This window comes from Protobothrops mucrosquamatus, unplaced genomic scaffold, assembly GCF_001527695.2.
Source record: "Protobothrops mucrosquamatus isolate PMUCROS unplaced genomic scaffold, P.Mucros_1.0 scaffold49, whole genome shotgun sequence".
In the NCBI taxonomy this organism is placed as follows: Eukaryota; Metazoa; Chordata; class Lepidosauria; order Squamata; family Viperidae; genus Protobothrops; species Protobothrops mucrosquamatus.
The window spans coordinates 1,448,872-1,474,836 of NW_015386431.1; the positions used below are offsets into that span (position 1 = coordinate 1,448,872).

A 25,965-nucleotide genomic window follows, 5' to 3' on the forward strand; every position below is an offset into this window, starting at 1 on the left:
CTATTACATTAAGTACTCTTCTCCAATTGTGTGTCTTCCAAATGGTTGTAATAACGACTCTAATTGTAATCTATAACAACACTCAATTGCTATGTGTTGAGTAGAAGAGTGGAAATTCAGATTTGGGGTCAATTAGAGTTTATTACAATCCCAGCAGTATAAAATTTCATCTTTTTCCTCCAATTTAACTCTACGATTTTTCTACACAATATGTTGTTAAATAGTATCAGCTACAACTTCTTCCTTATGATATTGCAAATTAAATTATAAATTACCCACAACTGAAAGATCTTTTTTTTAAGACAATAATTTGATTCAAGGCTACTTGAATGCTATTCCAAAGATTAGTCACGCTACCTATCATGAGAACACAATCTTGGTGTAAATCACAGATTTGTCATTAGTATTTGACTTAGAAGGATTTTCATAAATTAACAAGTACTTTATTATCATGACCTAAAGAGCTAGAAACTGGATATTAGTTTTAAAAAGAATGTATATCATAATTTGCAGTTGAAATTATGTGTGAGTAATCTATAGATTCACAGTCTAAGACTGGTGAAAACTTAATAAGTCAGGTCCTAACCAAGGACCTAAGAATTATTAAGATAACATCTAAAACAGCAGACTTTTTTGTAGAATTATGGTATTATTATGAAAGAATAAAGATATCAAGAATAATATACGATCTCATCTCCAATGCCGTTAGTGGACCTTAAGTGGCCCTGGACTCTGGTGGCTGCTGCTACTGAAGGCCAGGTTGGTCTATAACAAAGCCTCCCTATCCATGATTTGAGATGCATGAGAGGGCTAACCTGGCATGACCAAAATTTAGATTTCAATATATGAAAATTTGATTTGACAACTATGTTAGTGTGGTCACAGTTGAATACCTTTTTCTTTAAAAACTGATGCTAGTATAGTAAGAACTGGAGATAACTCTTCCAAAATTGTTAAGATATTCAATCAATTCATGATAAATTAGACTGATAGACTTGTATTCTTTCTCAGGGCTTTTGGTGGCTATCATTTTTATATTCATCACAAGCTCTGTTGGAGACAAATGAATTTACTGCTGTTTGATGGAGGTATCTAACTGTTATCACTGCCACCAACGGCATTGATATTCAACAGAAGCTACTACTATAATCAAGAGAAGCTCCAAATTATTTTTTCTTTATTCAACAAATACAGCTCTTTGCCTGTCTACACATTCCGGAAGAGAGAAGTTCCCTGAGAATGGGCTCCAGCAGGAATCCAAAAGTTCGGAAGACCAGATTGGATCTTGCAACACTATCCTGGGACACATATTTTGCCTTCATTCGTGACTTATGACTCTTTTTCACACTTACAACTATTGCAGTATCCCCATGGTCATGTGATCAAAGTTTGGATGCTTGGCAACTGATTCATATTTAACCCAGTTGCAGTGTCCCAGGGTCATGTGATCACCTTTTGCAGCCTTCTGACAAAGTCAGGAAGCCAGATTCACTTAACGACTGTGTTACTAATTTAAAAACTGCAGTGACTCACTTAACTGTGGCAAGTAAGGTCATAAAATGGGCCTTAAAATCTGTAAAACATTTCTGGTAAGGTAGAGAAAGGGACTATAAACAATCTGGCTTTCCATGATTTAAAAAAAATGTCTTGGAACTTCATGCGCAACATAATGGTGCTGCTAATTTCAACCAATTGCAACAGCTTTGCTGTTGGTGTAAACATTATAAAATCATGTATTATGGAAGTCAGAATTGAACTGTATTGTGCAATTTTCGTATTTTTTGCAATTTTTATCCAGCGGTTTCCTAAGGCCTAAAAATTATTTCAAGAGTCTCTCAGAGATAAAAACATTGAGAAAAACAGGTTTATAGTACTGCAAGATACCGAAAGCTACCATTCAGACCAAATCTATCAACTCTGTAGTTTTTATTTTGCAATCTGGCGCCTAATGACCATGACCAAGAAATGATTAAATATCCCAGTATTTGCCTCAGAGTAGCAACCTGTGTAATTGCATACCAAGTGGAAGATAAACCTCAGACTAGAAATAGAAAAGACCTGATCAAATCTCAGTGTTGGAAAGAGAAGTAATAATGAAGTTAATGTTTTGAGAGTGTTTTTAGCCATGGTCAAATAAAAAAAAAAGGTGATGGATCAATAAGGATGTTTGGGATCTCATCAGTATTGACAGTACCAAATGTCTACTCAGCAGCTACTGGTGCAGGAGCTTTACTCTGGCACAAAGGCAAATGTGATTTCATTTTTATTCAAAGCCGATGAACCTTTTCCATGCTGTTTTTTTCAACAGAACTTCCTTTCTATTCATTGACTAATCACACACAAGAGTCCCATGGCCCTTAGAGAATATGTTTCTGTTTGATTTCGCAACAAAGCAAATATTGTAGACTTGAAGAGAAAAATACTTCAAATAATTTTAAAATTTGCTAAGTAGAATCAGACGATGAAAGCATTCAGAGACATTCAATACCACTGAAGGCTAAATCAGCAGTAGTTGATATTATTTTTTAATTCATCTCATCTTACTGCAAACAATTAGTTCTTAATGAAAATGCATACCTTCAGTGTGAACATTTACTATATCCCCACTTCCACTAATTCATCATCGTTTATCCAAAATCATTTCAGGCCCTTGGTTATTGTTTTTTGGCAAAAATAATCACTTTCTTTCATACATTTTACAAAGTACACATTTTTAAAAGAACATTTCAGACCCAGAAAAGGTTCAGATTTAACTTTTTATTAAGCTGAAATTTTATATTAAAAACTCTCTCTAGAACACACAAAAATGCACATAAATCTTGAGCAGTGTTTCACCTGAATTTCTCAATCATAAGTTATAGTCACAAGTATACCTGAAAATTCTCTTGCCTTGCCAGCTTTATAATCTCTTGTGTAAAATTATTCTGTTGAATTACAAGAGTATGTAGTGCAAACTGCACATAATCTTGGACCCATTTCAAAATAAATAGACATGGATATAGGACCAGCTCAAATGTATGTACAGTTATGGAAGTTCATGCAGGCACCAGAAATGCTGGAGTTACAGCTCCTCCCTGTAATAGCCAAGTTTTGCCAGCGACATCTCTTTCCTCAGTTGCATGACTTCCCAAAACATCTGGTCCACTGTACAAAAGAAAAGGAGATGTTGTGGGAAAAAATGCTTATTTTGAAGTTCCCAATGAACAAAGATATTTAGTAATGCTAAATCTGAGTTTTCAGATACTAAAAGCACTATTTAAATATAATACAGCTACTGAGAGGCACTGACTGGAAAAAAATATACTTTATTTTAATACATGTCATGTCTAATCACTTTTGATTACATAGCTTATCATTCAGTTCATCCTTCAAACTAATTCAAGATTTTGCCGGTGAAATCTAATGACACATCAACCATTACCAACTGCACTATATTAATTATATTTTTTCCTGCCTTAAAACTATTTACTTAATCTGTTTATATAAAAAAAATATTTACTTCAGAATCCTACAGCCATTTAGGTTTTTCTTTTTAGATGCATCTACAAGGACCCAAATAAAAACATCTAAATTTCAAAATCCTTATAACGGTGTAAAAACATTAACATAAAAATAGAATTAACAACTATGCATACAGATATAAAAATTATGACAGATTACTTAGCTGATGTTTAACGATTTAAGGATGAACATATCAAATTGCATGCAATATTTTTCATATAATATTAAAATACTGAGACCATGTAAAATAGATTTTACATGACAGTACAGTGATGATGCTTACATCTTTAAAAATGTTTTACCATTTTTAAAATCAGTTTGCATGTTTGAATCTAACTTTTAAATAATTTATCTAATTTAATCCCCAAGTGCAGTGCAGATATGGAATATTCACAAAAGGATGTAAAAAAGTAAGAGAATAGGAAAACTGGTGTATATATATTCTCTGTATGCCCAATTTAGAAGAATGAAACTCTGTTTTCTATTTTTCTTCCCCTACCCTCCCTTGATGCAGACAATCTGTCACAAAAATCTGTGGATATATTTATATGAAACTCAGTGATTGTCTAGAAATTAAAAGCTTAATGACATATTGCCCCTTTGAAATTTGCACAGATGACTGTCAGCTTAATTATGAAAAATAAATTCTTCTTCCTAACTGCATGCCATATGGGAATATAAAAAAGCAGCAAAGTAGGAGGTTTTAGATCAGGTTTAGAGGTTGTAGGAACATTAGAACTTCCCCAAGTTCTCGGTTTACAGTATATAGCAAAAATACACTTCTATCAGTCATGGCCAAATTTGAAAACCCACAATTTGCTGAAAAAAACATAGCAGCCCTGCTAAGAAATACACAACTTTCTTACAGTAACCCTCATTCTTAACTTACCATCCTGCTGTTTCACAAGCCCCTGCTGAATATATCGAATGTATGTGAAGAAATTACATACTGATGTGATCTGTACAAAAGAAGGAAAATAATGAGAATTCCACATGTTCAATTACTTGCCTGATCCAGATATACAAATTATGATTTAGAGCTTGATACTTACCCTATACCTACAGAAAGGAGAAATATAATAGTAGTTTCCTGAGTCCCCCAGCTTGATTCGATGCTTGCAGGATTTACTTTGTCCACTGAGAGCACATTTTCTGTCAACAGAATGGAACAATTTTAAATGATGGGTTATGATTTAATTTGCATGAATACTGAATTATGATATAGTTGTTTACCAAAAAGCCTGTCATCTATTTTTACACCACTTTGATAGAAATTATTGTAAGTTATGAACTGATATGCTCAGTGTTTACAATGTTTTGTAAAGTGTTAAACCACACAAGTAAAATTTACAACTCCAGAGAGAATTGCCCTTTGCAGTGGTCTTTGCATTTTTTTTTAAAAAAAAGTCCCCCCCCTAAAAGCACCTCAACCATTCCAGACTTCAGATCTCTTCACTTTATTGTGGTTTAACATCTCTATGGTGGTGATTTGCAATGGTTATAGCCTAGCCCTAGTATAATATATGAACTCAGCCACAATGTTACCTATGAAGGTCGTTTGATGCTCATCTCTTGCTAGTTACCTAATGATAAGAAGTGCCACTTGAAGAACTACTTGAAGTCAGCTTCTGATGCAACAGGAGGGCCATGGGGGAATGAGAAATAAGATCAGTGAAATGCCTGATCCTGGGGAAAAAAACTTCTTTATGCCATAAAAAATGGGGATATAGCCAAGATGGTGTGTAATTTGTAGGAGTGAAAACAGTGAAATGTAGAAAGCACAGTAAAATATGGAGACAGGAAGAGTCACTCCTTGCTTCTTGAGCCAATTAACTGTCAGGCTTGCAGAGCCTGGAGATGTATAAAGCTTCCCTTCGAAGTACTGGAGCACATCAGATGCCTGGTAATAGTCTCAGGCAACTAGCAAAACCAAGAAGATAATCAGTGTACATAAATGTGCTTTATAACTCCTGCATGTCACTGCCATTATTTAATGCAGATGGTAACAAAGTATTATTTTTTGGAGATAGAGTAAAAAAGATGCTGTGCAAATATTAGAACACGTTCCAGTATCTTCATCTATGTATTCTTGTTATAGTTATTTGCTTTACAAGTAAAAAAACATGGATACCACATAAAATATCAGAAAGTAAAATTAGATTCTAGAAAGTTGGGTTTTTTTCCATAACATAATTATTAAGCGTACAAAATTTTTATTTTCACAACCATAATCAGCCTCAGAATCACCACCAGTAAATGTTACTACTGCTCCTGATTTTATTAAGAAAAGAAAGTAGACTGGGCTATTAATCTAAGCCCCATAAATTAAGTTCGGACTGTGATATTCAATGATAGTGATTTTCAGAGTTACTTAGAGTTCTAACTTATCTTATGGGCTTTTCATTAATAGCCCAGTCTATTTTCTTAATCTCTCTCATGGCACATCAACTGCCTTTGCCCTGGTAATACTTGCAGGGGCCACAACTTTCCCTCTCTGTACAAAAGAAAATGGAGATCCCTGGCTTGCTGAGAAAGAAGTAGGGCATCCTATAGCTTTCCATGCTGCATTTATGGAGTTTCTGATTTGGGGTAAATCTGTTAGTCATTTCTTTCTGGCTGCCAGAATGAAACCCAGCAATATATTCCTGGTACCACAAGATCCTTTACATTGCAACGTACTTGGGTCCTCCACATTCAACTGCAGAAGCTTTTACAAATCGAACAGGCTGCAGACCAATAGGCTCAATGCTTAATGTATTGTTTTCTACAGCTTCCAGGACAGCAGAAGCCAACTGAAAATAGACCAAAAAGAGGTAAGTACTAGTTTTCCCAAGGTGTTTCCCATGTTATGAGCTCTATCTGTAGATACTATTAATTTACCTGAGGTGTGTACCTTCAATATTTTAAATCAGTGTTTCTCAATCTTGGCCTTTTAAAGATGTATGGACTTCAACTCCCAGAATTCTTTGCCAGCATGGCTCCCTGGGAATTCTAGGAGCTGAAGTCCATATATCTTCCAGTGGTCAAGATTGAGAAATACTGCTTTAGAAGCACAGGAATGAAAATGTGAAAGATATATCCAGCCGCCACTGCCCTCTCCAAAGCTATATTAGTAGCAGAAATTGCATTAAGGCTAGACACTATCATGGTTCTTCTCATATAAACCAGAACAATACAGGATATAATACAAAGGAGCAAAACCATACAATTCCTTAACGTAAGAACCAGCTTTAGATTTGCATTGCAAGGGAAGGCAGCATTTTGGTGGCCATTATTATTGGGAAATTTCACATTATTTTCTTCCACATTTTTATTGGCAGGGAAGAAGATAAAGAGTTTTAGAGTTTAATTGCAATTCTCATTTGTTTCTGGCTTTTAGATGGTGGGAAAGTACTACTGAACTACACTAGATTATCCCACGCCCACCCCACAAACAGAGCTCAGATATCACAGGCCCCATTTATGGATTATGATCAAGAATAAAGCATTCTCAGTATATTTCATATATCACGACAGATGGCTTTCAATTTGAAAAACTAATGAACATATCAGCTTTTAAAGCTAGTGAAAATAAGAATAGCAATGTAGAAGAACTGCCCAGAGGTTCTTGGTTTAATATAAAGCTAATTCTGGGTTCATAAGATTAGAAACCAATGCAATATCTATATTCATTAAAATAAGATTTTAGGAGCAGTAAGATTGTAGTACAATATGGGAAGGAAAAGGAAAGAAATGTATTATAATCTGGAAAAATTAACTGAAATATTTTCCATTAAAACAGTTTGCAATTTAAGCAAAGCAGTTATAAAGTGAAGTTGGGACTGTGCTTATGATCTTACTTCAGCTTTCCTTTGCTTTACAGTCTTGCTGTCATAAATATGAGGACTGGTTAAGTTACTTCAGGATCACTAAATGAGGCAATCACTAATCAAGGACTACATGTAGATTGACTCCTTTAAACCATTTATCAACTGAAACTACTCAAAGGTTCAATATGGCTGCTTTGAAACTCTCAATAATGAATCCAGAAGAATTTTTTTTCTCATGAAATAATATGTATGATCTTAACTGTGAAGTGGTCCAGAGCTACAGTATGTGCAATACAAACAAAATCAATCCTACCTATAATTCTGTAGAAATGCTTTGCAGATAAAAGAGGGAATTTTGCACTTAACTGAAGATATCAAAGTATTAGGTGGTGGTTGTTTTAAAGGCCTTCTTTCATATTACATAACCAATCTAAGTATCATTATATGTTTTCAAAGCATTACCTCACTTTTTGAGAAGGTTAAGCATGGAAAGATATCCTCCTCGTAGATTTTATTGAGAAAAGGGCATGTCCTGTCCATGGTAGGATCATCTTTCCAGGATCTGAATTCATTGTATAGAGATATATCAGCCTAACATTGAAATAAAACAGGCAAAATGAGAGCCCAAGCCTTCATTCAAGAATCACACTAAACCAGGGCTTTTCAACCTTTTTACCCATTGTACCACTTTTAGGATATGGCAATATCTGAGTACCAACAGTCGCCTAGCAAGGTGTCAAAAACTTGACCAACAGCTTTCTTTTAATTTGTTCAAGGCTAGCACTTATCACTACATTGTTTCTTTTGCTTAGTGTTTCTTGGCTGTCTGCCAGAGGCTATTAACTGAGCAGGGCAGGGAGGAAGAGAGAGGGAGGGAGGGAGGGAGGGAGGGAGAGAGAGAGAGAGAGAAAACCTCTTCTCTGGTACTTTTATTTTTCGGCTTGACTTTTCTAACAGAAGGGAAATGGATGTTTCTTTTGGAACAGCTTTTCGTATTTGTAATAGTTGGTTTCTGGGGCTAGGTTTTCTACCTCCTTTCCTATTGTTCCTGCCTCTTTAATATTTCCCAAAGATATTTCTTTTTCATGGGTATGTAGATGCTAACTTCTAATTATTGATTGAATCAATAATACATCACAGCCATGGAGCAAGTTTCAAATTGACTCCAGAGTTCAGAGATCTTAAACCAGGGGTGGGGAACCTTGGCTCTTTTATGACTTGTGGACTTCAACTCCCAGAATTCCTGAGCCAGCATGGCTCAGCTTGGAAACCTCTCCCTTTCCCCTCAGCATGGCTGGCTCAGGAATTCTGGGAGTTGAAGTCCACAAGTCATAAAGGAGCAGCTCCAGCCGTCTCTCGCTCAGGCTTGTGCGGTGCTGCTGCCGGTTCAGCTCATTTCCCTCCCCCGCTAGGATGGTCACGTACCACCTGCCAGGTACCAATGTACCACAGGTGGTATGGGTACCACCGGTTGAAAAGCCCTGCCATAAACCATATTGTACCAAACCATAATCAACAAATGATGCACATTACACAGCACTTGCACTTCAGTGATAACAAATTGTGGACAGCAGAGCTTTGTTAAGAACTCTGAATCTACATTAATTTGCAGGTGCTTCATCCTTCCACTTAAATCAAGATAATTAAAGTCCATCGTACCATTGCATAGCAGTTTCAAGGCACTAAACGGCAGAACTGGACAAGTAAGGCAGACTTCCCCAAACTGGGTATCCAGTTCAGCAATAGCTATGTTGACTGGGAATTCTAAGAATTGAAGTCCACATATTTGAAGAATACCCAGAACAGAGAAAACTGAACTAAAGTATTAGTTATTTGTCAACTTCTGCCTTTGGCTTCTTAATATTCACATACATATATGCCATTGTTCATACTTCAATCAATTTTTCTTTTTTGGATTTAAGAGATGTGTACTAGTGTAAGCCAAAGTAGCACCATACTAAAGAAGTTAACAATTTCTGGGACCACCAATATTTAAATTACATGGCAAATATATGCTCCATCCGCTTAGGAAAAGTAGACTAAAAATGCTCAGTAAATTTCTAACTGGCTGTTGAAAAAGAATATAAAGAAAACTGGATGGTTGAAAGGAATGAAATAGTGGATGGTATAGTTGGCTGGCTGATGCAACAAATGGGAGATCTCTTGAACACAGCATATTGTTGAGATTTTTCCAGTTGCCATTAATTTAGTGCTTTAATTCTATAACTTTTAAAAAAGAGATTCCATTTTCTTTATCTACTTTTTCTACCAGAATTTACTCCCAATTCCATCCCATAAAAACCTGACAACAACTAGCTTAATATAGGAAGAAGCCTTGTTAAGCCAATGAAACTAAAAGCTAACCCTAAATTAAATTAAATTAAATGTGCAGCTGCAACTATATCATTCAAACCACAGTTGGGGGGGCAGTTATGAGTTTCTCCTCAATATAGCATTTCCTTGTATGTGGCTAAAACTGAAACAGGGAAAATCTGTTCCTGTCAAAAATATGTTCCAGTCCTGAAGGCAGGACAAGAAGCAATGGGTGGAAACTAATCAAGGAGAGAAGCAACTAAGGAGAAACTTCCTGACAGTTAGAACAATTAACCAGTGGAACAACCTGCCTCCAGAGGCGGTAAATGCACCAACACTAGAAGTTTTTAAGAAGAGACTGGACAGCCATTTGTCCGAAATGGTATAGGGTTTCCTGCTTGAGCAGGGGGGTTGGACTAGATGACCTCCAAGATCCCTTCCAACTTTACTTACTACTACTACTACTACTACTACTACTACTACTACTACTACTACTACTACTACTACTACTACTACTATTATTATAAAATGCATTCACATGAATATAGCAACAGGTCTAACAAGTTATTATATATAGACTTTTCTTTCAAACAAACATTATTACTGAAGAGTTTCAGTTGCATGTGGCAGAAGAGGGCTCAAATTATAACCAAGGACTTTCTGTAAAAGCAGCCAATTTTTTTTTTGCAATCCCTGAGCTCCATATTTCACCACACCCCAATTACTAAAATACCTCTTTGCAGTCCTTTACAATTGGCTGCATCATGTTAACTTCCTGGTTATTGACACCTATTGCACTACTTGTACTCTTGTTCCTTGTGTGGCCTTTTCTGAAGACTGTTTTTCCACTAGACTGAAGCTCTTTTGTTGGTGAAGTCGGAGAAGTAGATAGCACTAATGCTTTCAGAGCTGCTACTTCAGCCTGAAGTATATCAATCTAAATATATATCAAAAGAAAAATATGTTAGAAACATGCATCCTGCATAGTAAGATGAAATACTATTGTTTTTTTTAATTTATAACAAGCGAAAACATGGCACATTGCCCTTGGAATTATCACAAAAAGATGCATGTGAGTATAAGTTTCATAATTCATAGCCAATATGATTGAAATAAAAAGCATTGCAACCCCAGAAAAATCAAGATTTCAATGCATAGGTAGCAAACTAGCAACAAGATTGATTTTGAAGGGCAACTGAAATCTGATACCTTTTGAACTGTAATGTATTATTCTGTATTCATGTTATATTTATGTATACAAGTAATATAATTATGAAAAATTATTTTAGTAGGACATGCACACACACACACACACACACACATATATTAAAATATTTTGCTTGAGATAGGAAATATAAAATAATTATAGAAAGAAAGGAGAACTATGAAAGGGACACAGTTAAGGGCTATTCTAGTGATTTATTTTGCTAGGAATTTTTTTAATTTCCTTATTTTCTTTGCATTTTTATGTTAATTAAAACTGCAAGCCACTCACAGTGTTCAATTTGAGCCAAAAAAGCACACATGAATTGAGCAAATAAATAGATTGATTACACTGATTATTTCAGCAGTGAGTTGAATCTGAAAAGGTTTATCAACTTTGAATACTGATTTAATTCTTTATGCAAAATAATCATCCAAAAAATAAGAATCCTATTCTCAAATGGTGAGAATACAGTTTCTCACCAATTTCTCTTTAGATTGTTTTGACACACAATCAACAAAACTGATTTTTGAACTCTGTACATTTGAAATGCAGTTAGGAAATCACAAAAAAGAAGCATGCATAGAGAGAAAGAGAGAAATTTTGTAAATACTGGCTATAATATCGAGAATTAGAAATCACCTTTCCTTGTGCTTCTTTCAACTGTTTTTCTGCTGTGGCCTGCTTTATATTAGCTTCTCTCACCATCTTATGAGCTTCCTATTGAAAACAAAGCTTATGTGGTATAATTACTTCACACAGATTTACACTATATATGTAAAATAGGACCCAATATATTCATTTTTAAAATTCTCTTTTATTTTACTTTTATTAGAAGCATTAGACAGAAATAAGATTTTAGATCTTTTTGGTGATTGCAATTGTGATGACACAACTTCTGAAAAACTTACAGTGCACTGTTAGGAATGTTACCTATGCCTTAAAATTACTGAAGTATAGCATAGTAATTGGAAAAACGAATCTAAGCAAATTTAAACAATCACTGAGACTCAGTTACCACAAAGAAGCTAACGATGAGAATATCATTCTAAAATCAAAAACATGAATTTGAATAAAATCATCTAAGATATGGAGAAATTTTCTTCATTTTGAATATGCAATGTTCAGAAGCACAAACAATTTCCAAATTTGCCATTTTGGGAAAAAAATTAAAGGTTTAATGAAATTAGCCATATCATTCCTAGAGTATACTATACCAAAGTCTTCAGACAAACCTCAAACAGGCTAGCAGTGAGTTCTTCCAGTTCCTGGCCAAGTTGATCACGTACTTTGGAAAGCCTCTCACATTCTTCATCTTTTAATTTCAGCTCCTATGGAAAAAAATGTTATTTTGACATAGCTGACAGATTTAACTTGCAAACTCAAAACAATATGGAAGTTAGGTTCATATTATATGCAACTTGGCAGGCAAATGCATTTTATTCAGGGACCTGGTTTTTTTTATAACTAATCAAAATGCATAGAATCCATTTTTAATATAAAATAAAACAAAGACAACAGGAGATGAAAATTCTATCTTCTTCACTCCTTTATCTACACTACTCTCTTGGGCTCATATCACAAATGGTGAGTTTAAGAAGTAGGCTTCTTACTTAAGAAACATAGTTCAATATCATACTGAGATTATTAACTATGTCTTTCTAAAGTTATATTAACATATATGTTAAAATCCGAAACCAAAATAAAGCAATAAAAGAACAAGACCAAACCATGTTAAGTTAAATTGCTTGTATCATTCAAAATAAATTAACTTCCCTCACTTTTAAAATATTCTTGTATGGGTCAAATAAATCTGAAAAGTTATTTTCTGATGAATTAATTTCATTTTTAAATCATAAGCAGTGTATTTCAAAATTTTTTACCACCTGGACCATTGATTTCCTGAAATTGAATATTCCAATTCTTCCTTCCACAGATCAAGGTATAACTAATACTTTAATTTCATCTTTTAATACCTTATAAAATTAAATGGTAGGTTTTCATGCAAGAAAAATGTTTCTTAAAGAAGTCAATATTGCAGATTTTCAGAGACTGCTAACCATCTTAACTATACTATTCAGTTAGGGCAGTGGTTCTCAACCTGTGGGTCGGGACCCCATTTGGGGTCGATCGACCATTTCATGGGGGTCGCCAAGCAAGGCTGTCCGCCATTTTTTTGTCCGCCATTTTTTTTGTCCGCCATTTTTTTCCCCTTTTTTGGTGGGTGCCTTACCTCCCTTGGGCTGGGCCAGCTGGTGGTCAGCCTGCTCCGTCTCTGCCGCTTGCCAGCTACGCCTCGGCCGGCGCAGGGGGCGGAACCACGCATGCGCGGCGCTCCCGGGCAGGGAAAGTCCTCGATTTACGACTGGTTGGGTAGTCCTCGACTTATGACCGGTTTAGTCCTCGACTTACAACCGGTTTAGTCCCCGACTTACGACCGGTTGGGGTCGCAGCATTAAAAAGGTTGAGAACCACTGAGTTAGGGGATGTTTCAGCTGTATATACTAATATAGTTAGTATATTAGTACTATTCAGCAAGTGTATATTGTATTCAGCAAGTGTATATTGAAGGAAACTAAAATTCAAAAAGTAATATCTCAAAATTGTTAAAATCACCATTAAAAATCAACTGGTTTAAAGCATTAATCCTTTTTTAGTCCAAGCATTCCAATAAAATATTTTCCTGCTATTTTCAGAACTATGTCAAGTTCTTTTGTCATTCGTCTAGCACAGTACCACAGGAGCAGGAAGTTCCAGAAATTTAGAGAGGCTTTTTCCCAAATTATACAGAGATTCTAAGGACTGAATGAACCCTAATGACCTGCTTATCTATTGAATACCTGAATAACAACCCTTTCCCATAGCCAGAAATTTCAAGAAATATCAAAAGAACGATGACAAATAGCTGCAGTAACTGAACAAAAAATGGAAAAATGAAAACATAAGGAACTCAGGGATATAAAGATGTAACATGACCTCAATATGATCCCTAGTCCATGTTATATAACACAGTGTCCACAAGTTGAAGTGCAATTGTCACATTCTTTAATTTTTTTTGCCTGTAATTAAAAGCATTTTTCTGAACTGGTGGGACAACTAAATCTGTGGAACCTGCACATATGTACACACAAATTACATTTCACAAAATCTGCCATATCTGTAGCCAAATCTGAATACAAAAATTGGTTAACTAAAAACAAATTTGTATTTAAGAACCAAAGTGTGAATCCTTTAGACCAGGGGTGTCAAACTGCCAGCCCACGGCCCGGATGCGTCACACGGAAGCCACGCCCACCCCATTGCCAGCAATGGTAAAACAGTCCCGATATGTTGCGCGACGTCACATGACGTCGCGAGTTTGACATGTCTGCTTTAGACTTTAACAAGTGTTAAAGATAATGTACAGCACTAGGGGGCACTAAATATTAAAAAATGTAAATCAAGGCAATGGCTGCAAGATCCCAGAACAGAAAGGATCTCTCCCTGTATAGGTGAAAATCAAGCCACTGCAATCAGTACTGCAATATGCAACAGTGTTCTCAGCATTTCTGTATCAGTCTCTAAAGAGATAGAAATATTATATTTTAGCAGAATTATAAAGTAGCAATCATTCTGAAGACAAAGCTAAGAAAGCAAGGCAAGGCCATGTTCTGGGGAAAAACAATTGGACTAAGTTGCTTCAAGCTAATTCTGATAATAGTAATAAAGCTCACAGCAAAAAAGGAGAAAGAAAAAATAATGAAAGGACTATTTCTTCTTCTTCATATGTATCTATAGGGTACCCAACCCTCTTCATGTATCATTTAAGAGAGAACGAACAGGCTAAGTGATGCTATACAGGAGAAGTACCCCTTAGGCCAGGGGTGTCAAACTGCTGGCCCGCGGGCCGGTTTCATCATACCGGAGCCGCGCCCACCCCATTGCCGGCAATGGCAAAATAGTCCCGATACGTCTCGCGATGTCACGTCATGAAATTCAAATCAGTTAAATACAGTGCATAGTGTAGGCCAGGGCTTTTCAACCTTTTCACAGATTGTATCATTTTTAGGATATGGCAATATTCGAGTACCACCAGTCACCTAACAAGATGTCAAAAACTTGATGACCAAAAAAAATGAAAAAAGTAAAGAGATACAGGTAGACTTACAACAGTTTGCTTAGTGACTGTTCAAAGTTACAACACAGAAAAAAGATGTTTATGATCATTTTTCACACTGATCCCAGTTACAGCATTCCAAGGGTCATATGATTTACATTCAGATGCTTGGCAACTGATTCATATTTATGATGGTCATAGTGTCCCAGGGTCATGTGATCCCCTTTTGCAACCTTCTGACAAGCAAAATGGGAAACCAGATTCACTTAACAATTATGTTACTAATTAACAACAGCAGTGATTCACTTAACAAATGTGGCAAGAAAAGTCATAAAATGGGACAAAACTCATTTAACAAATTTCTCATTAGCAACATAAATTTTGAGTTCAATTGTGATCGTAGGTTGAGGACTATCTGTTCACCCACTTACCATACTTTTATGGGAAATTTGTGCTTGTTTCTCTGACATTAATCTTTGCACTGTTCTATCCCCTTGTCTCCCTCTGCTTGTCTAAAAGAAGCCTCTCCTCTTCTCCATCTCTTTCTCCATCCCTTTCTCTTTCCCTGTCAGGTTTTTTTCTCCCTTTCCCTCCAAAAGCTCCTTTTATATCCTCTCCTCTCTCCCCCTCCTCCTCTTCTCTTTGGTGTAGCTGCAGATGACGCCTTTCCCTGAGGCTGCGCGCAGCTTCCAGAAGCGCCAATCAGCTGGAGCCCCGCAGCGATCCTGGGAGCTCAGCAGAACCCCAGCAACACCTCAGCTCCAGCTGACTCTTCCAGAGGCCTGTGCAGCATTGCCGCTGTTTCAGCTCATCCCCCCGGTACACTTTTACACTTTTTTAATACATTTTTTTAACAATGCTTTTCAACCCATTGTATACGTACCACCTGCCAGGTACCGAAGTATCACCAGTGGTATGCACTACCACAGGTTGAAAAGCACTGGGGTGTAGACTGCAGAACAGGAACAAGCAGCATCAAGATCATACATCTAAAATAATATCCTTTTCTAGAAAAAGTCAGAATATATAATTTGAGCTGAACAAGTAATTATAATCTAGAAAGCTTGGAAAGAAACATATAACACAATTTCTTAGTAGTCTTATGCAAAACAAATTCAAATTTTAAAAAATACTGTTAGTTATTCTATAGCAGAAGTATCATCTTTACTGTGGATATCTATCTACAGACAGAATACAACAAAACTAGGAAAATCTTCACTGTTTCCCAGATGTATCCTATTACACCCAAATTTTAAGATGTACATAAAACCCCTGCTCAGCTTCACATTAAATAACAATTTTCTACAGTTGACCCCATGTTGTAAAATTTCCATGAAATGTTACTTGCTTTTTGTTTGTTATATGGAATTCTACAAATGTGTCCCCCCTTTTCTTCACATTTGAGAAACTACCCTATGACCTATTAATAAGAAAGCTAGTTAAAATATAGGTTTGGATGGCAGGGCAATTTAGTGGAAACAGAGATACTGTAGCTCAAAAACTGCTCAATCTCTTAAGACAGGAGGATCTCATCAATGGTTCATCAAGCAGTACAAAGGTACTTAATAGATGGTCACAATGATTGATCCTTGGGCTTCAACTTTTCAATATTTATATTATTTGGATGATAAGCAGAGGGAAAGCATCCTAGATTTGTAAATATGTACTGAGTGGGATAACTAATATTAATTAATGTTCTAGAAAATAACGATTTCAAACACTCTTAATAGGTTATAGAAAGCAATCAAGTTTTTCCCAGTTTTTCACTTGGGAAACAGAAATCAAATATACAAATGTAAGAAGAGAGGAAGAATATCTGACTTGGTAATTATACCTGCAAACTAAAAGATTAAATATGAGCCAGCAATGTGATGTGGCTATTAAGAAGGCAAATACAATTTTAAGCTGCACCAACACAAGTATAATTTCAAAGGACAGGAAGTAGTTATTCCATTCTGTTCTGCTTTAGGCACTGGGTCCAGTTCTCGGCACTGCACTTTGAGAAGAGTAGCAATCAGCAATTAACAAAACTAAGCTTCTGAAAAAGCGGCGTTGTTCTTACCTGAACGCCTTTTCTCAGCAGGGTGGTGTAGAGTCCACAGAATGGGTTAATTTAGCTTTCCTGCTTAGCAGACTAAGACGAAAAAAAGCTTGCCACGCCTCTCTCTGGGTGTGTCTCCCCAGTTTTTGGTACATGTCGAGGCGAAGAATGCAGACGCAAGGCTCCAAACAAAAGGTGAGAGGAAAGAAAGGTACAAAAAAACTCATGCCTAGACAAAGATAACAGGGGGGGATGTGGACTCTACACCACCCTGCTGAGAAAAGGCGTTCAGGTAAGAACAACGCCGCTTTCTCCAGCAGGGGGTGGTGTAGAGTCCACAGAATGGGACATACCAAAGCCGCTCATGTCCCTGAAGGGAGGGAGTCTAGGCATGCTCGACAGGAGGGACGACTACTTGCTGCAGTACCCGCCTCCCAAAGGCTGCATCTGCAGCAGCAAAGTGGTCAATTTTGTAATGTTTAATGAAGGAAGAGGGGGACGACCAAGTCGCTGCCCTGCAAACCTCCTCAAGCGAGGCCTGGGTGGACCAGGCTGCAGAAACCGCAGCACTGCGCGTAGAATGAGCAGTGACTTGAGAAGGGACTGGAAGAGACTGTGAAGCATACGCCCTTGTGATACAGGCCCTTATCCATCGTCTGATGGTGGAAGAAGAAACCTTCCTCCCCATAGTAGAAGGATGGAAAGAGATGAATAGGGCTTCCAATTTGCGGAAGACCGAGGTACGTTTGAGGTAGTGACGCAGAGCCCTGCGCACGTCCAAGGTGTGCCACCCTCTCTCCAGACGATGGGAAGGGTTGGGGCAGAAGTTCGGGAGAACCAGTTCTTGAGAGCGATGAAAACCTGTGTTAACCTTGGGAATAAATGTCGGATCCAACCGGAGGACCACCCTGTCCTCGTGGAACAAACAGAGATCCTTCCTGACAGATAGAGCGGCTAGCTCTGAAATCCTCCTGGCCGATGTAATGGCCACCAAAAAGGCAACTTTCAGGGTGAGGAAGTGCAGAGAACATGAACCTAAAGGTTCAAAGGGAGAAGAAGTTAACGCCTGTAATACTAAAAGCAAATCCCAGGACGGGTAACGATGAGTCGTAGGAGGACCTGTGTTTGCAGCGCCCTTTAGGAAGGCACCGACCGCTGGATGGTGAGACAGGGAGTCATGGTTCTCACAAGTGAGAACAGTCGACAATGCCGCAACTTGTCTACGTATTGTGCTAACTGACAAACCCCTATTAAGTCCTTCCAGTAAATATTCCAATATGTGCGGAATAGTAACAGATAGCAGGGAGAGATCCCGTGTCTTGCACCAGGAGCAGAAATTTCTCCAAGTGGCATCGTAAATCCTGTTGGTTGAGGGGCGTCTAGAAGCCTGGATAATAGATATTACTCCAGAGGAATATGCTAATCTAGTTAGACCCTCCCGCTCAAGTGCCAAGCGGCTAGTTGGAGCCACTGAGGGTCCGGATGTTGGAGATTCCCTTGACTGAGAGCTATTTGGTCCGGAGGGATTCTCCACGGTGGAGAGAGCGATAGATCCACCAGATCTGCAAACCACGGCCGACGTGGCCAGAATGGGGCAATTAAGATTAGCTCCGCTCGCTCTTGTAGGAGCTTGCGAATAGTCGCTGGGAGCAGTGGGAGAGGAGGGAAGGCATAGAGCACGCCCCTGGGCCAAGTGCTCCGAAGGGCATCTATCCCTTCCGCCCCCTCCGATCGGAACCTGGAAAAAAACCTGGGAATCTGTGTATTTGTCGGGGAGGCAAAGAGGTCTAGGACTGGTTGTCCGAACCTGAGGGCTGCCTCTCTGAACAAGGTTGGATCTAGCTTCCATTCTGAATGATCTATGGTGGCCCTGCTCAGGGAGTCCGCCTGTTGATTGTCTTCCCCCGAAATGTGTTCCGCTCTTATGGATTTCAGGGTGGATTCCGCCCAGAGTCCCAACACCATGGCCTCCTGCATGAGGGACCAAGAGTGGGTCCCTCCCTGCTTGTTTATGTGAGCCTTGGCCGTAATGTTGTCCGTCAGGACCAGTACATGTTTCCCCATCACCAGAGAACTTCTGAAGGGCCAGGTGAATTGCCCTCAGCTCTAGCCAATTGATGTTGTGGGCCAGTTCTGACTGGGACCACCGGCCCTGGGCCAGGTGATTGTGAATATGCGCCCCCCAGCCGAACAGACTGGCGTCTGTGGTCAGGGTAACCCTGGTTGGCTCCTTGAAGAAGGTACCTTTGGAAATGGCGGATGAAGTCCACCAAAGTAGGGAGACCCGTGTTTGGTGTGGAACCCTGACCTTTGCTTTGGATGCACTGATGTTGCGTCTCTGATAGGGAAGGAGGAACCACTGGAGACTCCTGGAATGAAGCCTGGCCCATGGAACAATGCCCAGACAAGAGACCATCTTCCCCAGGAGTTGTGAAAGACGCACCAGGGGCACCCACTGTTCCCTTCGGACTTGGCATGCCAGTGTCCGAATGCTGACCTGACGCTCCGGGGAGAGATAAACTTCGCAAAGATCTGAGTCTATCAGCGCTCCTAGATGGATAAGTCGTTTTGTGGGGGTCGTGTGACTCTTTTTGAAATTTACGGAAAAACCGTGTTCCTGAAGAGTCCAGAGTGTGATTTCCAGATCTGACTTGGCTGAGTGGAGAGACCTGGACTGCACGAGTATGTCGTCCAGGTAACACTGCACTCGCACTGGCCTCATCCGTAGATGAGCCGCCAGTACGGCCAGGATCTTTGTAAAGACTCGGGGGGCTGAGGAGAGACCGAAGGGAAGAGCCCGATACTGGTAATGCCTGTGTGCGTAGGCAAACCTCAGGAACCTGCGGTGTTCCAGTAGGATCGGAATGTGCAGGTAGGCCTCCGTCAGGTCAATGGAGGAAAGGAAGTCTCCCTTTCTGACGCTTGCTAGGATGGACTTTAGGGTCTGCATTTTGAATTTCTTGTAAATAAGAAAATGATTGAGACCCTTCAGATCTAAAATAGCCCTCCATCCCCCCGAGGTCTTGGGGACCACGAATAGTATGGAATAGAATCCGGTCCCTATCTGATCTGGAGGAACCCTTTCTATGGCCCTGATGTCTAATAAGTGGGCAATTGCTGTTGACACTAGAGAAGCTTTCGAATGATTTTTTGAAACTGGACACTGTATGAAACGATCTGGGGGAGAAGATTGAAACTCCAGGGAAAGACCGTGTCTTATGGTCTCCCTGACCCAGGCGTCCGTGGTAGTGCCCTCCCAGACATCGTAAAACAGGGCCAGCCGACCCCCAATGGGGTAATCCCCTTTGGCGTCACTTGGACCGCCTGAAAGGTCGTCCGCCTGAGCCCCTTCTGCTAAGCTCGAGACTAAGACAAAAACTGGGGAGACACACCCAGAGAGAGGCGTGGCAAGCTTTTTTTCGTCTTAGTCTGCTAAGCAGGAAAGCTAAATTAACCCATTCTGTGGACTCTACACCACCCCCTGCTGGAGAAAGGATAGAAGGAACTGGGTATTTTATCTTTGAGAAATAATGAGTGAGGTGGGATACAATGATGCTCTTAAAATATATAAAATGATTTAGTACAGAAGATAGTCAGGACCTCTTCTTTTTAATTCTATAAGGCACAACACAGAATAATGGATTTGAATTACAGAAGGCAGATTCCATCTGAATGTTAAAATGCTTACACAATACAGGCCTAAATAACAGAAAAAAGTGCAATACTTACAGCAGTTTTATCAGATTGACCATTTTTAATTATTGTTGGTATTTTAGTATTGAAAAATGTCTTAAAAGCAATGTAATTTTTTTAATAGTAATTTTTATTAAAGTTTACAATTACAAAGATAAAACTAATTCAAACTAAAAAATGTAACAGTAAAATAAAATTAAAAAGTGCAAAAAAGGAAAAAAAATCACATTCAAGAAAAAAGATATATAAAAAAATAACTTCTCCCTTCAATTTCAGTAGCTTATCATTTTCTTTAATGCTGCAACATATGCATTCTTCATGCCATGTCTCATTTTTTATTTATAGATTTTCATCATATAATTCTAGCCAACAAAGGTTCATTAAGAGTTACCAGAAATAACAATAAACTAGCTGTATATTCCTGTCCTTTATTTAACACAGTACCTTATCACATTCCCTAAAAATACAACAAAGGATCTCTTTTATGTCTTATTTATAAACAAAGTTTTAGAGCCTCATCATTCAGTTCTGATCAGCAAAAATCCATTAAGCATTACCAGAACCGTACATTTTAACCTTGATAAGATAACCCCATTTTATGTTTGTTTTACTTTTTACAGTCTTAATCTTTATTTCTTTTGAATAGATTCCTTGATTTCTTTCAATTTTCTCTTTGTCTCCTCAGACATTAACACATTTTTTTTTCTAAATCCAAACTAAAAATGATATACAAATCACTTTCTGGTTTGTTATTTCTGTATATCTTTTAAGTATTAAGACACCAGCTGGTTTTTTTATCTATATTCATTGTAAAATCTTTATCTGTATCATTGTTGTAATCTGCCATTTTTAAATCCACATTCAGATCGGTCTCGGTCTTGTTAATAAGTCTTAAAAATAACTTCTGAGTATATTAGTCCCAAATATCCTTAAATTCAAATTATTCAGAAGAATTTAGAACTTTAATGATAATCTTTTAATTCTTTCTGGTTCCCTCTAGTGTTTAATCTTCAAGGTCCTATCTTATGTAGTATTCTGGTCAACAACATTTTCCTATAGGAAAATTTTGTTATATTTAATTTCAGAAGCTTCATTTTTTTCCCCTAAACTACATTTTTCCTAAACTACATTCTTAAACTAAATGAGAGTGTTGTAATCACTGTTTTGCTTAGTCCAAAACAGTTTTTAAAACCGTTAAATTTGCATAAAACTTGTTTTACTAAGGACTGAGGAAGACTTACCTGATATACTGCAACTTGCCAATTTGCAGCTTCTTAATATTCAAAAGGCCGTTAATAAGCAATTAAAAGTGATAAAAAAGGAAGTGTGCGAACCCAGTGTCCATCTGAACACTCAAAGCCATGGCTTAGGCAAAGATGGAGACTTCCTCCACTCTCAAGAGTTTTAAACTTACCAGAGACTACTGTCTTACACTCTCTTCATGGGGAGCTACTGTCTGTCTTCATGTCTGGAATGCATGTGGGCAATCCTGATTCTTCCCTTTGTTTAGAGTGTAAAAACGAGAAGCCTGCTCTTTTGCTGACTTCTTAGTCCACCACACTTGACAACTCTACTCACCTCAGGGCCATCTTCAATTCGTCATAGCTTCCCCAGACATCCATAATATAACATTACTTTTCAATAAACAGTGAAGTAGCTTGGAACTTATCTAAAGTGCAGTGTAATATTTTGTTGGTATGCAATGAAAAGAGACAGGGGGCAGAAAAGGTAGAAAATAAAGAAAAAAAAGAATTGCTAGGATTTGGAATGTTTTATCTCAGCACCAATATTCTGCCCTTACACAGAAATAGCATTAAATGCATTATTCTTACCCTTTGAGCTTTAGCAAGTTCCTCTTTAAGTCTTTCATAGCCTTTCTCTCTAACTTCCAATACCGATGGGCTTCGCAGACGAGAGAGACTATCTGTGCTCAGCCCAAAAACATCATCTCTTCCTTCAGAAAAGTCGGTTACTGTTGCACCCTGCAAAAATTCTCTCTCTGCGCTACAGTTGTCCTTCCCACCATAGCTTCCTGAGGTAGAACATGATACAGTTTCTGTGACGTTGATGCTGTAAGAAAAGAGTGTATTTTTAAAAAGTAATATATTACACATGGACTGCATTTTTTAAAAAACATTCGAAGGCATTCACAGGTAACACAAAATGATTAATTACACAGTCTGCGTAATTATCAATAAAAGTTTTTTTAATGACTTCCAGTTTTGCACAGTAGCGCAGCAGCCAAGGGATCGTGGGGCTCCGTTCCCTATGGCTGATTTCTGCCTGCCGGGGGACCCTAAATGGGCCTGAAGTTGCCATGTAGAGGCAACACAGAAGAAGAGAAGTCCAGCCGATTGCCGAGAGATGGCAGTCGATCCGATCGGTTTGGGAAAAGCCCTCCAGAAACCGGCAGGAGAAAAGGCTAGCTTAACTTCCAAGTCTAGCCCAAGTTACAAGCAACCGAAGTCCAAAAGTACTACTTCAAGCTGACTGTAAACGTGTTTGGAACTGGTTAAGAACAGTGATTTTCTCTTTCCTATTTGGAAATTGATTTCCTGGAAAAAAGAAAAAGAAAAACCCCAAGAAAAACCTCACTCCAAAAGTGAGAAGGAGGGGGACTTTTGCCCTCCCCTCCTACAGACAGAAGTGGCAAATTAAACCTTTCAGGGGGAATAAAAATATATTGAAATGAAAAGACCATAAGATTTAATTTGGCTAAGTTTGAAATCGGTGGAATCTGTTAAGATTTTCCTTTTATATCAGTGTTTCTCAACCTTGACAATTTTAAGGCATGCGGACTTCAACTCCCAGAATTCCACAGCCATTCCTGGCTGTGGAATTCTGGGAGTTGAAGTCCACATGCCTTAAAATTGTCAAGGTTGAGAAACACTGTTTTATATCATGAAAATAGAAGAACAGGTGCTGACATCTAGTGGTGGATGAAAATATACAACAGCTGCTTTACTACAGAGACTGGCAAGGCCCAGGAAAAGATAAATTGACCTTCAATGTCTTAATAACAAAGAACAGCTGTGACAAAAAAAAAGAAAACATCTTGGGCTTTCTACAAAGTGAGAATTATAAACTCTAAAAAGAGAGAGAGAGAATTGACCATTCTGGATTACAAATACTAACTCAACTGTGACTCTAAAGCTGTCTGCAGAGAAAGGAAAACTTTGATTTTTGGCTATCATGGAAAACCAGAGACTATACCAAGAAAAAACAAATACTTTCCAAAAGGAGATCTATGCTATGTTGCAATTAATTCAAACAACAATAATCTCAAACCACGAGGAAATTAAACATAACCTTGAAAATATAAATGAACACATCTCCAATTTAATTTTACAACATAAAAATTCTCAGAAAATAAAAATAGAGTGAGAAGAAAATCAGATAATTGACTACAAGACAGAGGAGAGAGATTTCAAGACGGAATTTAACAATACAAGGAAATATGACTTAACCCAGATGGAAAAATTTTTTACAAGAAACTCTGGATATGGAAAAGACAAACTACACTTTAAGATTACAAAATAAGTTTGGGGACAAGAAAAATTTGGTAAAATGGATTTTGCCAGGAGAATTGTGAGATCTTGAGAGACAAAAAATAATAAAATCAAGAAAGACAAAAAGGAAAAGATTTTCAATGAACACGAAAGGGCGAAACCTTCCTATAAAAACATCTTACCTGTTTGGCCTTTTGTAAAAACATTTATAAGATTATGGGAAGACTCTCTGACTCACCAAAGCATATTGAACAGGAAAGATGTTGGGCACAAAAAAAAAAAGGCTAAAGTGAGAATTAAGAAATTAGATGATGGAAATTACCAGAAGGAGTATTTAAAAATTAAAAATTTGTTTGAATATGGTTAACAAAATAGAAAGATTTTAAATATAAATGAAGATTAGTTTAAGAGGGACAAGCCCCTAAAGTAATGTAATATGCCTTCTTTCTTTATTCTTTTGTGTTTGGTTTTTTGACATGAAAAATATAAAAATGTTGGGATGGTTTATATAAAAGAAATGTTTTCTCTGTTTTGTCTTTTTCTTTCTTTCTTTCTTTCTTTTGCTGTTATTTTTTTAAGATATGAAAAATGTAAAAATGTGATGGCTTGTATGAGAAAAAAGACTTAAATATTTAAGTGTAACTAATTTTGAGAAAATCTTAACCAGTAAGAGAAGTTTTGAATATTGTGGGGAAAACAAACTTAAATAAGAATGTAAACAGGACTTATGATGAGGCAATCAAGATGACCAATGAAAAGCTTTATATTGATGTGGTTATTACTTGCAGAAACATGAGAAAAATGTTTATACTTAATTGTCATTTATTTAAATAAGAATTGTATTAATTTAAGGTTGGCAAAAGAGAATATTATTGGAAGAAGAGGAAATCATGTAAAGCTATCATATGGACTATAGAATTATAGAAATTAATTATTTTTAAAACATTAACCCAGACAACACAATGTATACCAAATATTAAGGTATATGTTAAAAATCAATAAAACATATTTTTTTTAAAAAAGTTTTTTTTACAACCAACCTGATACCTGGTGTTTCTGCACAATTTAGGTGCCTAGCAGATGAGTAGACAGGTTGTGTAGGAAGATCAGTCACATTCAGAACACTTGGTTGAATAGGTAAGGCGCATACAGCTGAGGGATGAAGCCGGTAAATTATGGTAGGTGAGGTAGGTTCTTCAGAAGTTTTAGATTCATGCACTTCTAAAAGATCTGGAGTAGTCGGGGAAGCTAGATTCACTTCATGAAAACCTTCCAAAGTGTCATTTGCCATGATAAAAAAATCATCATATGAAGATCTAAAAATAAAAAATAATTGTTGGACTGTTACCCATCCCCAAATTACATACAAATAGATGGCAAACTTATCACCTTATTCAGAAATACATATCAAACATTTTATGTTGGCAACTTTAAGGCAGCAATGTACATATATACACACATACATAGTTGGATCCTAAAATTATGTCTTCATATACAAAATAAAGGAGATCATTTATGACATTTTTCCTTCTGTTTGCCAAGTTGTATTCTAAATTATTTCCAAAAATCTCAATATTTGACAGAGAGGAAGGCAATAAAAAGAGGGACATGGGAACTTACTTGCTCATAAAAATAAATTTAAATTCAAACCACACATACTTTGTCCTCAATTAAGGTTGGGATCAAAAGCCCTTCTTTCACAATTCATACCTCTTAAATAAGATCAATAACAGTTATCCTTTATTTTACATACTCCCTTAAATTCTGCTACGCTGTTTCCTATATTCATACTGGCATTT

The 25,965-nt window shown here is 37.4% G+C and overlaps 1 protein-coding gene across 2 annotated transcripts; it reads right to left on the reverse strand.

The window, feature by feature from the left end:
• Nucleotides 1-2,773: 2,773 nt before the first annotated feature.
• RAB3IP (RAB3A interacting protein) lies at nucleotides 2,774-25,476 on the reverse strand. Of its 2 annotated transcripts, none has more exons than XM_015811797.1 (10): nucleotides 25,207-25,476; nucleotides 22,490-22,727; nucleotides 12,063-12,158; nucleotides 11,470-11,547; nucleotides 10,357-10,560; nucleotides 7,773-7,901; nucleotides 6,181-6,293; nucleotides 4,554-4,653; nucleotides 4,391-4,460; nucleotides 2,774-3,144 (listed from the first exon to the last, which is right to left on the reverse strand). In XM_015811797.1, exons 1-10 carry the CDS (start codon nucleotides 25,455-25,457, stop codon nucleotides 3,062-3,064), a joined length of 1,362 nt encoding a protein of 453 aa, XP_015667283.1. In that variant the 5' UTR covers nucleotides 25,458-25,476; the 3' UTR covers nucleotides 2,774-3,061. The 2 variants fall into 2 exon arrangements, with proteins under 2 accessions (XP_015667283.1, XP_015667284.1); XM_015811798.1 differs by having other exon boundaries at nucleotides 25,214-25,230.
• Nucleotides 25,477-25,965: the final 489 nt, after the last annotated feature.

Excerpts from the sequence above, each read along its gene's own strand:
- RAB3IP (XM_015811797.1), bottom strand. The coding sequence starts at position 25,457 with ATGGCAAATGACACTTTGGAAGGTTTTCATGAAGTGAATCTAGCTTCC. Across the intron at positions 12,159-22,489 it reads AACTTGCTAAAGCTCAAAGG|GAGCTGAAATTAAAAGATGA; the intron begins GTAAGAATAATG and ends TTTTTTCCATAG. Across the intron at positions 4,461-4,553 it reads CTCCTTTCTGTAGGTATAGG|ATCACATCAGTATGTAATTT; the intron begins GTAAGTATCAAG and ends TCTTTTGTACAG.